The sequence below is a fragment of the Aspergillus nomiae genome (assembly GCF_001204775.2).
Source record: "Aspergillus nomiae NRRL 13137 chromosome Unknown contig00006, whole genome shotgun sequence".
NCBI lineage: Eukaryota > Fungi > Ascomycota > Eurotiomycetes > Eurotiales > Aspergillaceae > Aspergillus > Aspergillus nomiae.
The window spans coordinates 174,626-191,329 of NW_015378061.1; the positions used below are offsets into that span (position 1 = coordinate 174,626).

At 47.4% G+C, this 16,704-nt stretch overlaps 4 protein-coding genes across 4 annotated transcripts; 3 read left to right on the forward strand and 1 right to left on the reverse strand.

Moving 5' to 3' along the window:
• Positions 1–1,077: 1,077 nt before the first annotated feature.
• ANOM_000793 (uncharacterized protein) lies at positions 1,078–2,395 on the forward strand (the record flags this gene model as incomplete). The annotated part of the gene is made up of 8 exons (XM_015546051.1): positions 1,078–1,092; positions 1,142–1,344; positions 1,396–1,511; positions 1,562–1,585; positions 1,637–1,756; positions 1,802–1,844; positions 1,923–1,953; positions 2,003–2,395. The coding sequence occupies 8 exons, from the start codon at positions 1,078–1,080 to the stop codon at positions 2,393–2,395; spliced, it is 945 nt and encodes a 314-aa protein (XP_015411993.1).
• Positions 2,396–6,018: 3,623 nt separating this feature from the next.
• Positions 6,019–6,813, forward strand: ANOM_000794 (uncharacterized protein; the record flags this gene model as incomplete). Its single annotated transcript, XM_015546052.1, has 1 exon — positions 6,019–6,813. The coding sequence occupies one exon, from the start codon at positions 6,019–6,021 to the stop codon at positions 6,811–6,813; it is 795 nt and encodes a 264-aa protein (XP_015411992.1).
• A 4,478-nt stretch (positions 6,814–11,291) lies between these two features.
• On the forward strand, positions 11,292–11,552 carry ANOM_000795 (uncharacterized protein; the record flags this gene model as incomplete). The annotated part of the gene is made up of 2 exons (XM_015546053.1): positions 11,292–11,421; positions 11,482–11,552. The coding sequence occupies 2 exons, from the start codon at positions 11,292–11,294 to the stop codon at positions 11,550–11,552; spliced, it is 201 nt and encodes a 66-aa protein (XP_015411991.1).
• A 3,469-nt stretch (positions 11,553–15,021) lies between these two features.
• ANOM_000796 (xenobiotic compound monooxygenase, DszA family) lies at positions 15,022–16,475 on the reverse strand (the record flags this gene model as incomplete). The annotated part of the gene is made up of 2 exons (XM_015546054.1): positions 15,022–15,772; positions 15,841–16,475. 2 exons carry the CDS (start codon positions 16,473–16,475, stop codon positions 15,022–15,024), a joined length of 1,386 nt encoding a protein of 461 aa, XP_015411990.1.
• Between the last annotated feature and the right edge of the window lie 229 nt (positions 16,476–16,704).

Sequence of the window (16,704 nt, forward strand, 5' to 3'; positions counted from 1 at the left end):
ATCAGTCAATATTTTAACTGGAGATATGATGTCTACAATTCATACGTTATAACGACTCTATCTTCTAACCGCCATAGTGCGCTGATTCTAACAGTTCAGGCGTATTTGATAGGGCCATTGCTCCATTAGAGGATATGCTGCGGATAAAAGACCAAACTTGGCAACCGTTGCGATTCACACGTCGGTAATGCTAAGCTCTATACTGTGTAGAGTCATAGACCGATGATCATTACCAGATCCCACTATCTGTCGCCTCGTTCTGGTTGATTAAGGCTGGTATGGGGACTGTCTAGTGCTTCCACCAGGCACCTTGCCGGACTTAGTATCGAGTCATAAACAATATCACACTCGTATAAATATTGCTCAATGATGATTAGGAGGAGATACTACGCAGTACAAGGAACTATCTTACGACGCGCTAAGATATCGTGCGACGCCGATCTCAGCAGGATGATTCTCCACACCAACCTAAGTCTCGGGATACACCTGCCATGACCGTGCTTCTCGCCCCACTCTCCCAGGAAATGTCGACACAATTGAAACGCGTTGCCAAAGGTCAACTAGTGCGTACACCATAAATGACAAGGATTGACTCGGGAAATAGTTACTGTAGTCCGAGCAGCTCATTTAATGGCTAAAATGAGTCTGCTATCGCCTCTTACGTAGCGTGAAATAATGTTGGATCTAGTGAAAGATAGGCAAGAACACGGCACATTGAAGACCCGAGAAAACCCCTATATATCCACAGCATACTATTTTATTCGGAATGCTTTGTCCAACAGGTATGCTATATTGTGCATGTTAACGCTCGTGGCTCGTGGCAAGGATCATGGGAGAATCCTTCACCACGTTCTCCAGGGATCTCGCCATTGAAACATGGATTCTATATGTCATTGGTAGTTCAACGCCTGTCATTTATTCTAGCCGTCTTCTAACGTCTGTCGTTATAGGGATATTGATTATTGCGTGTCGCCTGTTCGTTACCCCGTGAGATTTAATTCGAATACTCATGAAGCTAGAATATCGCAACGGATCGCAAAGGGATCGTGGAAGAGAATGCACATCGATGACTACATAATGTGCTTTACTGCGGTAAGGCTCAGCACAAGCAACGCAAGACATCAGGTTAATTGCTGAATAGATTATGTATACTGGGGCAATGGTCAGCATCAATGAAGTGGGATGGGTCAATAGCCAGCCAGAGGTTCATGCTGAGAATTTAACCCCACATGCGCAAGAGCTACTGATATGGGGGAATAAAATGTGCTTTGCCATGGAGCAATTCTGCACTGCGACAACCTGGCTAGTCAAATGCTGCCTCTTGATAATCTACAGCCGATTAACGTACGTCGGTCTGAAAACATTGCCAACAAGGAGCTGATAGTCTCCTTCCAGGCGACTATTGAACGAGCATATCGTGGTCCAGATACTTGCAGTATACGTTGGAGTCTCCTATATATTGATCGAAATACTGCTCTGCGCCGTCTGGTGTCGACCGATTGAACGATATTGTACGTCGTTGGATCGCTACCAAATAGTCGAGTATACTGACTAGTAACAGGGTCCCCAGCTGTGATCGACGATTGTACGCCCAGCTAATACCGACGCCTTTGAATTTCACTGATTTTTCGGCTAGTCCAATGTTCCACTTACTTCAACCACATGATTGTGTCCGCAGTTTTCAATATTTCTTCTGACTTGATAATGCTGTGCATCCCATTACCCCTGTTCATTCGATCCCGCTCCGCCTGGGAAAGTAAGTAGCCCCAAGCTCATTTATGTTCCGAGCTGACTGCCATAGGAAAATTGCTGTGTGTGGCGTGTTTGGTCTTGGGTTTATTGTTGTACGTATTCCCACCTCCCATGTTACTTTCTTCCTGACATCTTCAGGTTTTAATGGCCGTTCTAAATCGATACTACAGCCTGAGCACTCTCGGTTCCATGGTCTTCATGGTCAGTCCCCACACTTCCTATTAGACTTTATACTGACTGTTGGCCGTAGAGATGGTATGCGGCTGAGTTATCCACCGCAGTCTACGTCGCCAATCTCCCATTAATGTGGCCACTCATCCGTGTGGTCTTCCATTTACAACCCCCAGAATACTCCAACTACCCGGAGCCACTACGTACTGCACCTCTGCGCGGGCGAACAGCAATCCGAAACGTTACGACATTTACGACATTCACGACACACCAGGGCAGCTCTGGCGAGTCCATCATGCGCGTTTCAGAAGGCCACTTGCACAGCCCGACAGATGCAAATGAGTTATCCTGGGCCACTCTGGAAGATAGGGGCTATCGGCCCGCACTCAACGCCGATGTGGAATCGAATCAACGACAACAGCGGTTAGAGGATATTACAGTGCGAAGAACGGTGGAGGTCACTTATCAATAACTTCATTAACATTTTAATCGGCCACATGTTTAGCCTGCAAGAGGCTTATAGTTTATACACTTTACACAGAGTGAAATGAGCTTATATTGACCTTCTTTCACCATATCATGAAAGTGAATGTCGCCAGCTTTTCGAAGATTCACATGTATTTATTGCTCTGGGTTTGCAGTCATATCACTAATATTAATCACATTTACTAGATCAGAATGATCTGGAGCCCTCAATATCTTCACTGTCCACCTACCACACTATTGGATTCACAACCAAGTCAGTAAGTGAGTAAAAGTGAGCACGGCGGCGTGTGGTAGACGTTCAATGGTCGGTTCTAGGTAGCAACCCTGCACCAGGATAAATAGATGTCTACCTGCTCTTCTTCTTTCTTATTCGTGTCCACATCTCCAAGCTCAGTGTCCAACATGGCAAATGCTCAGTCAGCCAAAGGACGCGCCTGGTCTTCAATTAAAGGAGCCAAGTTTCACAAATGTAGCGCTGTATCTTCAGGACAGTGTCTATGCTGACTTGACAGAGCCACGGTCAACCTAAATTCGTCCGGCAGTCCGTCCCGCCTAAACCAATGTATGGTGTCGTTTCTGCGAACGACTTCTTGTGCAGCTGACAAGGCCTGAGGGATATCGAAGACACCATTCCCAAGGTATTGTGTTACAATGCACGTATACAGGGCCGGATATGAGACTTGCAAACAGGTGATGAGATATCTTACATACAGACGATCCTGTCATTTATCCCCTCCCTAGTTGGATATGACATATACGCCATCCAGAATTGTCAGTCTAGGAAGAGGTCAAAGTATCCTGGATATGTTGAACTATATCTTACAGATCCAACACATCCATCTAGACAGGTCGATTCGGTCTTCAATACAATGTGCATTTCACAAGATATTCGTCGCATGCGGTCGGCTGGAATTTCTGCCTTCAGCCATCTAAATTACAACGGTGACAAGACGACAATCGAGGTAGAGTGGCACTGGCAGCCGGTGAGAACATCGGAAGATCGAATAGCTGTGAAAATGGTCCCAGCAATATCCATAAACGTGGACCAGATTATGACGTGGGATAGATTGTTGTCTGAGCTATTTCTCAGATATGGGGACTCTGTACGAATGGTAAAGACCCGTGACCGGTTTAGTTTTTCCATTACAGGCCCTGAAACGATGCTTCTATGTTCCAAGGAACTGCTAGATATGGCTTGTATAGTAGCCAGAATTGTGAGACTGTCTGGGGCAGGGGAGTCAATTAGACTAAGTTCGGTGTGATTCTTCGGATTGAGACGCCGTCTATGCTGGCTTGACAGAGCAATGTTTAACCTGGAATTCACCCGGCAGTCTATCCCACCCAAATACTAGATAATATCGTTTTTCGTCAACGAACCATTATACAGCTCACGAGCTCTAGGAGATATCCAAGATTCTATTATTCAGAGATTACATTATATTGATATATACATTCAGAGCAAGATATAAGACCTATAAGCTAGTGGTAAGATTGTCCTATATATTGATAATCGTGGTAGTCTTTTCGTCCCTGGTGGTGATACAGCATATCCAAGCTATCATTTGATTATAGAGCAACGCGGTCAGAAGGGTCGACGGCTGGATCCAGGTTCGATATTGACACCATCTCTCCTTCTTTTCACTTTCACTGCCGCCGAAGCAGTCAATATTGTATCTTTACCATTAACCGAGGATCAACATGGAACGGCAAACTAGTCACATATTTGGCAGATGATGATGGAGATGATAGAGATGGGGATCCTCCGATCCACATAACCCCTTGCATGTGATGGGTGTGCCAGACATATCACTTCCGCGAGAGCCCCTGAATAGAACCAAAAGTACTGCAACAGTCGATAGATTACCATCGGGCATAAGTAGTAGAGGTGGGGGCAATGGAAATATGCATAGAACGGTTGTCGATGCACCGGCCGTAACTGATTTAACACATCATCCCGTTATAAGCAAACCAAGTGGGGCATATCTTAATTGCACTAGGGAGCTCCGATTCGGATCTTTTCTTTCGCTAGACTAGTGATCAATAGTTTCTGTTGAAAGATGCAATATTGCTCACATGACCATGCAAGACTTCCTTCAGTTGAAATCCTGAATCTGGTGTGAATCCTTCCAATATGTACTCGGTGACTCTACAATAGGCTATCCTGAGATATTCTTGAATGCAAATCGAAGCATCGGTCGTAGTGAATGCATTAAAGCATTGAGCGCCCGCTTACCGGGTCTATTAGAGGTTCGATAGAGGTCAATCATCCCGATCTCGTCATATCGGAAGAAGCACATTTGGTTCTAGATGTTAATCCATTTTAACTGCATATGGAGTAGAACACACAAAGAGAGATATATTTAATTGCCCACAAAGATACTATAGAGTGGCTGAGATGCACAGATATACTCATTTGGTCAAGAGTGGCGAAGCTCACCTGACTATTGTCTTAGGGTTCTTTAGTCGATTGAACCACACTTAGGGTTATTAACGGAATCGGCTCAGTTCCTCCACATGAGATAGTGAACCTATTAGTGTCTAAATTGGGTCTAAACCCCTGGACTTCTGTCCCTTGGTTCCTTTTATAACTGATGATTGGCCATGCTAAGCGCTGAATACGGTAGTGCCGCTAAACGAGCCATTCAGTTCGCCCCAAGTGGGCCACAAGCTGCAAGCCTTTTTCTTTTTCTTTTAGCACGAAAACGAAAAGTTGGATCCCAGTTGTTTCCCCGCTTTTAGACGAGATGTGCTTCCCCGGCGGCTAAGATGGAGCTTGCTATGGGTACAGTATTCCGATTTATGTGGGTGCAGCGCCTCGCTTTGCGACTAGCCAGCGTACCCACGATGCTTAAAAATACCTCGTGCGATATTATTATCACGTCTTTGAGCATGTACGCAGCTGACCTTGGTTATACCATCTCGCGCATTGTCCTTAGAAATACCTAGTCTTGTCCCGAGACCTGTGAGCACCCCTACTTCTTTGTTTGCACCTCTAGCGCGTAGGTACCTGGCATAGAGAGATTGTTCGCACAGCATGTGGTTATAGCTGCAGTAATATTGCAAGGGAATAATAGTCAGCGAGGTCGGTGTGTTTAGTGCGGATTATAGTGGATAGGAATCCTATCGTACGACACCACAGAACTTACACTCCCTATCACTTCGTCTTCTTTCCTCCTTTTTAGCGCGATATGTTATAGAGGTTGGTTGTCAATCGATATCCATGCGGTTTCCCTTCCGAATCCGTCATCCATGACCGTTTCTCTCCGCATGATAACCCTAGTTTTGACGCCCTTCTTAAGCGCCGCGGCACCGTAGCAGCCATTAAAAGCACAAAGCAAACGCCTCTCGTTTACCCCACTGGGCTTACCCCTCACTTGACAGTTCGATCTCTTTTGTCACGACCGACAAATAGCTTAATGCCGTTGATATAATCCTTCCAACATAGACCAGGGACCACCGCATCCGAAAGCTATAAGTAAGAAACAACCACCCGGTCCAAACCACAGAAGCAAAAAGGACATTCCACCAAACAGAAGCTCACCGCCCCTTGTCCTACTGCAGACACCAATCTCTCAGAAGTCTCTCAGCAGTCCACCTGCATCAGCAACCATGCTGAACTTCGAACAAGAGCTCCGACTACGCCTGGACAATTTCTTCCGACAGCACACCGGGTTCTCCTCCTACGCTCATTTCCTATCCATCCCGCCCATCTTTCGCGAGGAAATCTTCGACCAGCTCCTGACAACGGATACCTTCCTCATCATGCCGGATACAGATGTCCGGGACGCCGTCCTCGGCGACGCCATCCTCCTCTGCCAGAAATACATCACACGCGACAGCGCCGTCACCAAGGAAGCGCTGGAAACCTACTATGAGAAGAACCACTTCCAGGTGTGGAATGCGCCATACCTGGCTGAGCTGCTGGTGTACATGAACGATCGGCACTGCGATCCAGACGAGGGCTTCGACCCCAAGTTACACATCCATCATTTGACTCTCGGGTTCGAGTGGGATGTGCTCGAGGAGTTTGGGCTCGGGGAGGACGACCCGGAAGCTACCATCGAGGGTGTTTTGGGGATGTTGTCTGAGTGTCCGAACTTGAAGGAGGTTGCGTTTGAGATTAAAGGCACGCCCGAGGGGATATCGCGACTGAAGAATATTTTCGATTCACATGCGTCGCAGCTGCAGAATCTCGACGAACGCTTGCGGCTAAATACTGACGAGGGCGATATTCCCGCTGGACTTTTACTCTTGGAGATTCCGTCCGACAGGCAGTTACCCAGGAGGATGATCCCGCATCCGTGGTGGGATATCGAGAGGACAGAGGAGATGGAGCTTTTTGAAGAGGATTGGTGGGAGCGTTTGGAGCATACGGAGAAAATTCCTATGGAGTTGTTGGTTTGAGGTTGTACTAGGGACTTTTGTGTCTCTTACCCTTTTTTCTTTTCTTTCCTTGTTTTTCAGGTTACTGGGATGGAGCTATGGGGTGTTCCTTTTTCCTAATATGGTTCATAATGGTCAATATGTGATTAGTCTGGCTGATATTTCCATCCTCCTCTTATCCAGATGACGTGCCTATACGTCTTTTAATATAATTTATTTACCACACAATAATAGTATCCGGGAAATAGTCGTTCCCACCATTGTGCTATTGCCATCTGTACCGTCATGTGCACCTAGTAGAACAGGGGGCTATCACTTCTATCCTAGAGGTCAGTACTGAGCCCTCAAGGTCACATTGGCCATACTACCCTGAATGACATCAATCATCCAAAAGCACCAGCCAAGTCCCCACACGACCTATGGCCAACCGCAAAGCGTGGATGCAACGACATATGCATTTCCTCCTCTCCATCATCTACTTCTCCCGGAGGATATTCCTCCGAGCCCAATACGTTGTGTCTCGGGGGAACGGGAGGGATCGTCGACTGTTGACGAGCGTATCGAGGCAGTCCCAAATCCAATCGGCTATCTAAATTGTACGCTAAATCACTCCCACGTTATCGGCTGGGACGTTGCAGAGAACGACAACCAATAGGCAGTCGGGTCAGTCTAGACTGCATGGGTCTGTGCCATGTTAGTTCACGATGGTGGTTCCCCGCTTTGCTTCGGCGGGGCATTTGTACTTTCTTATACAGAGTTATCTGCTACAGAGAAGAACAATCGCCAGCTAATCCCGGCATATGGCTCGAAGCGACCTGAGTCAGGGGTTAGATCAAGGTGATGGTCAGTCTTCTGACCACCTAACAGACGTATCTCGCGCGATACAACGCGATATAAAATGGGCGTGCGTCTACGCGATCTTCAATAATTGGCCGTTTTACCTGGATTGGTTAGAGGCCACCAAGTAGTATCCCAATAGCCATCACGCCATGACGTCAATTCTCCGGAGAACAGCCGATGAATCATTGTGGGAGTGGAGCCTACTGAGGCGATGATGCTAGTAACTACTCTGTACAGATACTGAGCAGCTTGTGGGGCCGTGACGAGGTAGTCGACTGGATAGACTATCTGTCGAGTTGCGTATCCGCTTTACTCCTTGCTTCAGCATCAGAGACCAGGTGGTCCGCCTGTCGGTGCTGTTTGGCATCTTTTGGAATTCAGCAACGGAAAGATACTACGAGAGCTTATGCAGTGCAGAAACTAGCTTTCAGACAGATCACTGCAAGGGAGCCAGGATAAGGGCTGTTCTTCAGCTACAAAAATGCTCCATATGCTTTGACGGCCTGCAAGACCCGGGATACAATTCAATTTCCGTTACGGGTGATTAGGCACCGTAGCAGGCCGATCCTTCGTAGGATCGAATCCTTGACTATATAGATCGCGATCCGGGAAAGCAAAATACGCCTGGCACCAATCCGCGGATGATCGCTTTGCCAACATACAAATGATTCACCGCAGTTGCAGGGTGGCTTTTTTCTTATGCCAGATGCTTATTAGTTGCGTCGAGAAAGGTTACCAGATTAACCAAGGCCGGGGATCCACCGAAATTGTCAGCCTGTGTCAAGTCTGTTGCTGTAAATAACGTAGGGATATCGGAGCGTATCGCCGGCAATATGTACGGCAACGACAAGCCATGTTGATCATTTGGATAGCACATTACCGGCGACATCATTGCTATGTCGACGTAACCGTGTTTAGAAATCCTACCCGGAGCATGGCTTAGTCTGCGGTACAGTGAGACAGACTACTAGCTCAGAGCTGGCGCTGTCCGCGTAGCATCCGCCTGAAAAAAGGACGCTTCTGGATTGTCTGCATACAGTCGGGCATAGATGATGCTAGTGTCAGTTGCCTAATCCATGGGCCACGCGTGATATAATATAAGAGGCGTGTTTACAATGTTGATGTCATGGTTGCCTGTCCGCGACTGAGGTTCACCCATGGAATGCGCTGAAACATCGGCTGATTTGGCATCCATTTGGGCCTATACCCATGAAGCGATGTAGTCATGTCGTATTGATATTCGGAAGTTGGTCCGCGCTTGTGACACACTTAATAGCCGCTTTATATTAATCTTTTCGTCGCAATCCACCCTGGTGAGATTAGCAGAGTTGAGTCGTACTTTTGGCATCGCCCTACAGGGATATTGTTTCGCATGGTCCGTACGTGTGTCCAGTGTGAAGAAGAGCTCTAGAGGTGCCCGTGTGATTTGTAGCTGTGTTTTAATGCAGTACCCGTGAATCATCTGACAGACATGCTTGATAGACCATTAATTGCAGCGATAATCAGCGTTGGCAGTGGGGTTGGAAGGTTGTCGTGACTAGGGGGCATAACGGCCAGGGGTCGTCATGCACTGATGATCGAGAAACAAAGGCAAAAGAAACGCAGAAAAGCCAAGATGCGAACGCATCGGGAGCAAGCATCAGTGGCGGTGAGAGGAACCGAGTAACGGTTCAGCCTGCTTGTGCGACGCTGAGACTGCTTTGCTGGACGATGCTGCCGGTGAGATGGTATGTCCTTACAAGCATGAATGATTGGGATTCAAGCAGCCTGTCATATGATCCCCTGCATCACCAACAAAGGTCGAGCAATAGGAACGGCTGGAAGATCTCCAGGCTCTGGGTACCTGATATTAAACCGTCGGAAAGGGCGGCTATCGTCAGGGCGCTTGATAGGATCCAACGTCCTGTACGAGGGCATAGCGGTGAAAAGCCAGCTGACATCGGTTGGTTAAAGTGGCGGTGAAAAGGATGGGATTCTGTACCAATGGCGATCGTCGAGCCAACCAGGACTCCACTATAAACTCATTTCCGTGTAGTTTAAATGGACATGGAGGATATTACGGCTGTGCATGGAAAGGTTATACTGCCATGAAGGAGGGATCGGGGGGTCTCCTCAGGGCCGAACCCTAACTAATCCCAGTCAGGCAAGCGGGAGAGCGATGGAGTCGAAGGCAGAGGGAACACGAAAGAAAGTAACCCACCACGAGGGGGATGTACCGTCGTCTCTTTGTAAATTGTAGGACACTAATGCAGCAGCGAAACATTGGGCCATTTTAGCTGATGGATCGTGCCAGATCGCGGAAGTGGGTGATGGTTCCCCGAAGCCCACCATTGCGGGACTACTACTCTGATAGTCGATGCTACGAGACTAGTATCGAGACTAGTTATGATTCCTGACGTCATTCCATCCATTTTCCGTTTGCAGTAATGCGTTGGAATTCCGATCGAAAAATGCAAGAATGCAGTGATTGACCGCGGCTGAAAATGAGATGCAAGTCAATATGCCATGCTCGTGGATGAACCCCTGTGGTGTAGAACTTGTCTTTCGTGCCAGAAGAGCAGCAATTGCTTTTTCTGTGGACGCCTTCTAAGCCCAGAAAGGAGGTTTCTCATCTAACCTGCGTTTGATGTTCCCTGCTCCTCTGTCTCTAAGAGAAAACCTTGTTCATAGTCATCAGGAAGATAACAAACATATTACCATGGACCAACCCCCATGACAGATCGGTGCCCAATTCCCGGATGTCCCTCAATCAGAGGAAGGACAAAAGTACGTACTTTTTCCAGGCTAGACGGGGATCCATCCGCGTGAACGATCGGAGAGTTACGAGGCCAATCAGGGCCGGACGTCTGGATTCCGATAGTCCGCTACACAGCAACCGAAGAAAGGAGAAATGGCCTCAAAAATCACTGAGGGAGACTAGGCTTAAGCCACAAAACGGAATCTTAGGGCGATCCTGATGTTCAGCAGCGTGTCTGTTGGGTTCAATAGCTTCCCCGGCCAATCGGGAGACCGAACGGGGCATTGTTTCGGGGATACTTCTAGTGGTTCCATCTTGTTGATGGGTTCATTCCAATGTAGCGGGTCATTTTACTAGGGTCTCTGTCTTTTTTTTTCCTTTTTTTCTTTTTTTTTTTACCCTCCCTACGGAATGCAAGGGAATTGTTAAAGAACACCTCCGATGGGGTAACTTTAACCACATAACCAAAAGTGAGCGCCCAAAAAAGACTAATAAAATAAAAAGTAGTAATTAAATTTCAAACGGACAGACACTTGGCCCAAGAAATTTAAAAATGAAATAAAAAATAAAAAGTAAAAAGTAAAAAAAATGAAAAAGAAAATTAAAACAGATCTGGTTGATGGATTCACTTCGGTGTCAATGGATCCCACCAAGTGGCCTGAGACGGTCTCCTGACGGTCAAGAATGCGACGTTCATAAACTGATAAATAGCCTTCTACTATCCTTTCAATTCTTCTGCAGCTGAAGCCAGAACAAAGAAGCATCTTAAATTACTTTTAACCTTCCCCCTTGAACTTTATTTGAAGCTGTCAACCTTCTCATCGGTGGTCTTGGTACTTTCTTACACTTCTCTCACGACTCTCATTCACTATAGTACCTCGCCTCGCTTTACCAGCGTCAAGGAGCCTCTCTCACGGAAGTCATGGATAAGCGACCTACAAATAGGACGACGTCTTCAACTCAAGAGCCAACACACCTCGACCTTGCGGAGTATCAGGCGGAATGGGCTCGGATTCATGAGAATACTGTCAGACAGCTTGAGCAGCTTAAAGGTGCGCATGGTTCCGTTGTAGAGCCTTTGTTGGTATTCACGTAATCTGACTCCTCTCTAGCAAACGGACAGTCTGGAAAAGGCTCAGGAGCAGGGTCCCAGAGATCTCCCTCGGATCAGTCTCCTAGCTGACAATCCACCACGACGCGATTCTCTTCACGAAAAACGTTCTTACGATGGCATCCGATGTCAGTTGAAATAAGACATCCATCATAGCGTGGCGCGTACTGGCTTTTGGGTTTAATTGCTATTGAGCCATCGACATATGCATAGTTTCATGGCGTTTGCAGGGCGAAACTTTGATATCCATCTTCCATGTTTTACTTTCCCGTGGTATCAGTGCCTGGGAACTCTCTTTACTTGATACCAATTTGCCTTTCATTGATCAAAGGTAATGCTTTAAGTTAATTCTACTTCTCCGTTTCAAATAATCTCAGAGTCTTTGACATATCCGTAATATTTAAACTCTTCTTTGCGACAACGGCTCATAACGCTACGAGTAGTATTCCTAAAGGTGGGTAAGAATATGGGATTTAGCAGTACGCTGTCTCTACTCTTTTCCTATGGTCACGGTATTTTTAATATTATTTATTCTTTTTAATTCTTCTACGTGTTGTCTATGAGTAGGTGTGTTTGTTGGGCTGACGGTGTGAGACTTCATCTCTAAAATTAAACACAGCCAAAAATAATTTGAGACGGGGCCATCAGGTCGGCCAGACCTATATATATTCCGCGAGCTATTAGTCTATTAGTGTTATACCTATCATCGGACCCAGCACTGTGGAAATCCAAGCCACAGAGCCACAGTTGATCTATCGGTGCAGGCCACATATCGACCCGATAGATCTTTGCTCTGCATCCCAAATCAAATACATCCCTGTTTAGTGGAAGGATGAGAGGTTCCAGACCCTAGGCGTTGGGTCTCAGGTGGTGGATCTATCCATGAATGACCTGTAGATGATCCACTTCGATGGGCCCAATGTAGTTGAGGAACTTTTCTCTGGATTTCTTTGTCTCTGTTGGTCTCTCTTTCTTGTTTGGACTCTGGAGACTGTCTTTTATTTTTGTTTTTTGTTCTTCTTTTTAATTTTTCCCCTCCTTTTGATTTTTCCCCTCCACCAACTTCCAGGGTTTCTTCCCGACATTATTTAGTTCCTCAACCCAACAGCTTAAAAGTAGGAGAGTTACGAAGAACTCGAAATTTGAATGGCCGGCAGTTGAAGGAAATGTTTTCCCACGGCACAAACATCGCAGACTGTCCAATTGGAATTGCTTCCGCCGCAACGATTCGTACGATCTCCACATGGGCTTTTAAAAGTGGAAACGGCTCAGATTCTCCGCAAGCGGAACCTGACACATAACGATGGCTGCACATGTCTAAAACAGCTGATCTGAATAATGGTTCAAAATAGTAGACAAATAGTACCAAATAGTCATGGCACCGCGCTAGATTCTCCCGGAGTGGTATGTATCAGACGACGGGGTTTTTGTTTATGGTCCTGTCCCTCGTGAAAAGGTACATAAGGTCCTGGGTACGGCAAGCATACTACTGTACGCTTGGGGGCTTGTCTTGACAGGTGTTCAAGCCTCGATAGAGCTAAACTGGTGGCAAAAGTTTATTTATGGCTATTGTTCCCTCTTGACAGTCTAGTAGGTATCTTGCGTGTCAATGTTTCCTCCGTAGTCCGTAGTATTTCTGTTCTCTCGATGAGCCATGCAATCGTTTGACCGTCTGTAGGATTGCTAGGGGCTCCATCCAGCATTCCAGTGATTGGGAGCATATTCAATGTAAGGAAACCTACGCTTGAGCTCCATATCTATGCGTATAATGTCCATAGCATTCTTCATTTCATTCTCCAACCTGAAGGCAACGACAAGGGAATTGAGAATCAAAAATTTTAAGTAAATATAAATCAAAAATAAAACAAAAATAATATCGGGTACTCGCCTGGGCGGTACTACAAGCGTTCTCTTGACCGCGGCTTGACCTGTATGTAGCCGTTGAATGCACACAGTAGAGTCCATATCCAATGATAGCTCGCCTCACTTTTCCCGCTCGCATCGACCGGGCGTCAACGAAGATCCGGAAATAACTTCCGCTTCCTTAAGGGTAAACAGGACACGGAGCAAGTTGGACCCCTTGTTTCTAAGCGACAGTGGCATCTCTTGGCGACTCTAGCCCGACCCTGCTGCAAGGCTTATCCACCCTCGGCCCAATTAACGTTTTTCTCCCAAGTTCCCAGACTCATTCAACTTGGCCCGAGTCGAGTCGGCATTCGCCACGGCGTTCAGATCGTCAACTATACACTTCCTTGCGATGGATGGAACATATGCACTCTAATGGATCTCTGCTTGAGAAGCTATATTCAGGTTAACTATGAGAGAGGGCCGCTCACCTTGGTCATGGCAATCTTAGGGATGCTTGCCAACTGTCACCTATCAGCATTGCAGCCATATATAACAGCCACATTGTATTCGTCCCACTCAAGGCGCAACCCCTCCAGCCATGAAATGACTAGAAATCGCTAGACTCGACGGTGTAATCTATTCTGCTGTGCAGTGGTTATCTTCCGTCACTCATTCGTCTGTCCACGGTCTACTAGCAAACTAGTGCATTGGGTGCACCTTATACCCCACAGCACGAACTCCAAACCTAGTGTTCCCTGGAAAGCTTCATTAGTGAAAAGTAAATTAAATCGTCAATCCTTCCAGAACTGTAGAGCATATTGGCTATTCCTGTAGCCTAGCGGTGGCTCCCTTACGTCGATAGTTCACATGGACGCTAAACAAAATGGCTTCGGGGCAAGGCCTATCCCGTCACCATCAGCTTTCTACCACGACAACACAGGAAGGATACCCTGAGATCTGCCCAACATTGGGCTGTCTCAATGGAAAAGCCGCTCCTCGGAGAGGATAATTTTGTCTTGGATTATCAGAAACCACATACCTGTTCTGGGAACTCCAAACGAGTCTTAAGATTATTGGCTCGTTACATGCACCTATGACCGTTGTATGATTAGCCTGCAGGTATGTACAGCTCAACCTATGTCTGTTAGAAGTGCACTATAAATACCCAAATCTCGCGCTTGTGACCAGGGACTAGTATATGTGGTAAATGGAGCTAGCGTCAGTTTACAGGAAGCCCCGATGCCCGAACTCAGTAGTCGCTCGATCGCAATCAGGTTCTCTAAATCATCGCTCTGGCCCGGCCTACTGTGTCTTTCACTGATCATTGGATACAAGCGTCGCGTCTTACTGCACGTGTATCACAGGGCATTCGCCATTGACCCGGTCTGAACAGGGCTTTTGAAGGAGATAGAATGCTGGTGGACATCGTGTTTCACCCCATCAATGCCTATGATTCTGTTCAGTACTAACCAGGGTGGTCTCTGTCCAGGCGACTCTTCCATGCTTATTTCAAGTTGTCAAGACTAAACCAGCTTTCCAATGAGCGGTACTATTGTTACGTTATCCGCATAAGGTTCGCTGCAGGTAGTTTTATTCTTATTATCTCCAGCATTCAAGCAAGCAGGCATGTCTAGCTCCACTTTGTCTCAAATAATACTATCCCTGTTGTGCAAGCGTCATCCATTCTCCTCTATCATACCTCTTCTCCATTCTTTTCCTCCAGCTGATACTTGGGTAGCTTCTCGCCAGCATGCCACCCATACTTGCTCCCAGGATGATCATCTGGGAGCCTGCGGGATCCGATGAAAACTTCTCTGGCTGTGGCGCCTTCCTTTCCTACCGCGCTTCGGAACCGTCCTCTTCGTCGCAACTCAGGGAGTAAGTATTCTATAATGTCCTCAAACGTCCCCGGGTTGGTAATGTGAGCCAGGTTAAAGCCATCTACTCCTGACACGTCTACCCATCGTTCCAGCTCGTCAGCGACGGTTATGGGGCTCCCGACGACTTTCGCTCCAAGTCCCCCAACACTTAAGTACTCGACAATTCGCCTCTTCGTCCAAGGAAGATTGTCGGCCCCGGGCACGGTAGCAGACCATCGCCTTACAATCGACTGAACACGCGGAGATTCGCTAAATCGGAAGTCCTCGTCATCGGTGTAGCCTGAGAGATCGACTCCGGTCCACCCACCAAATAGCGCCAATGCCCCCTCTTCGTCCGCATACTTGAGATACTCCTCCCGCTTTGCCTTTGCCTCCTCATCGGTCGCGGCGACAATGGCGTTAATACCAACAATAACCTTAATGTGGTCGGGGTCGCGTCCTTCCTGCACTGCAACTTTGCGAATATTGTCCACAGTCACCCGGACGCTTCGGGTGTTTGGCCGCCGATGAAGATCGCCTCCCCATGCTTTCCTCCGAAGCCATTTCCAGCTTCCGAAACGCCGGCTTGAAAGAGAAATGGCGTGCGTTGTGGTGAGGGTTCGCAGAAATGGGGTCCCGGTACGTCGAAGTACTTCCCTTTATGATGTATCTGTCGCACCGCATCACTGGCGATATATACCCCTTGTTCGCGATCATCTAGGACGGCGTCATCTCGAAAGCTGCCTTCCCAAAGCTTATAGAGAACTTCCATATACTCGTGAGCGATCGCATACCGTTCGTCATGAGGAATCTGCTCCTTGAGGCCGTGGTTGCGAGCCGCACTGTCGAGATAAGACGTGACAATATTCCAGGCGAGACGCCCTTCGCTGAGGTGGTCTACTGTGGATAGTCGGCGGGCGAGTGCATATGGCTTTTCGTATGTTACGCTCGCAGTCACGCCGAAGATCAGATTTTTTGTGACTGCCGCCATGGCTGGGACCAGGTACAGTGGGTCATTGACCGGAAACTGTGCCCCAGATGCTAATGCAGGGACTACATTGGCTGGACCCTTGTATACGTCGTATGGGCCCAGGGTATCAGCGATGAACATGGCATGGAACCCTGCCTTGTCGAGCAATTGCGCTAAGTCGGTCCAAAACGACAGTTTCTTGTACTGGTCGGTCTTGTTTCTCGGGTGTTTCCACAACCCCGGCGCCAGATGGCCCGGGGTGTTCATCACGAAGGCATTCAATATGATCTGTTTCATATTATTGTTGATGTTTGCCATCTTGCTTGGCTTACGGCGTCTGCGTCTATTCAACCGGTATACGGGAGCGGTGATAGAGGACAAACTGAGGACCCACTAACACACGAGCAAAGCTATGCAAGAGGATTGAGCTGTACACATTCTTGTTTTATCTTATTGTTTGCTTCTGGTGTCATTTTGGGGCCGCTGCCGTTATCGCGATTCATCCGGTGGTGCCGCACGAGTCGTCATAGCGCCCTGCAGGCACGCA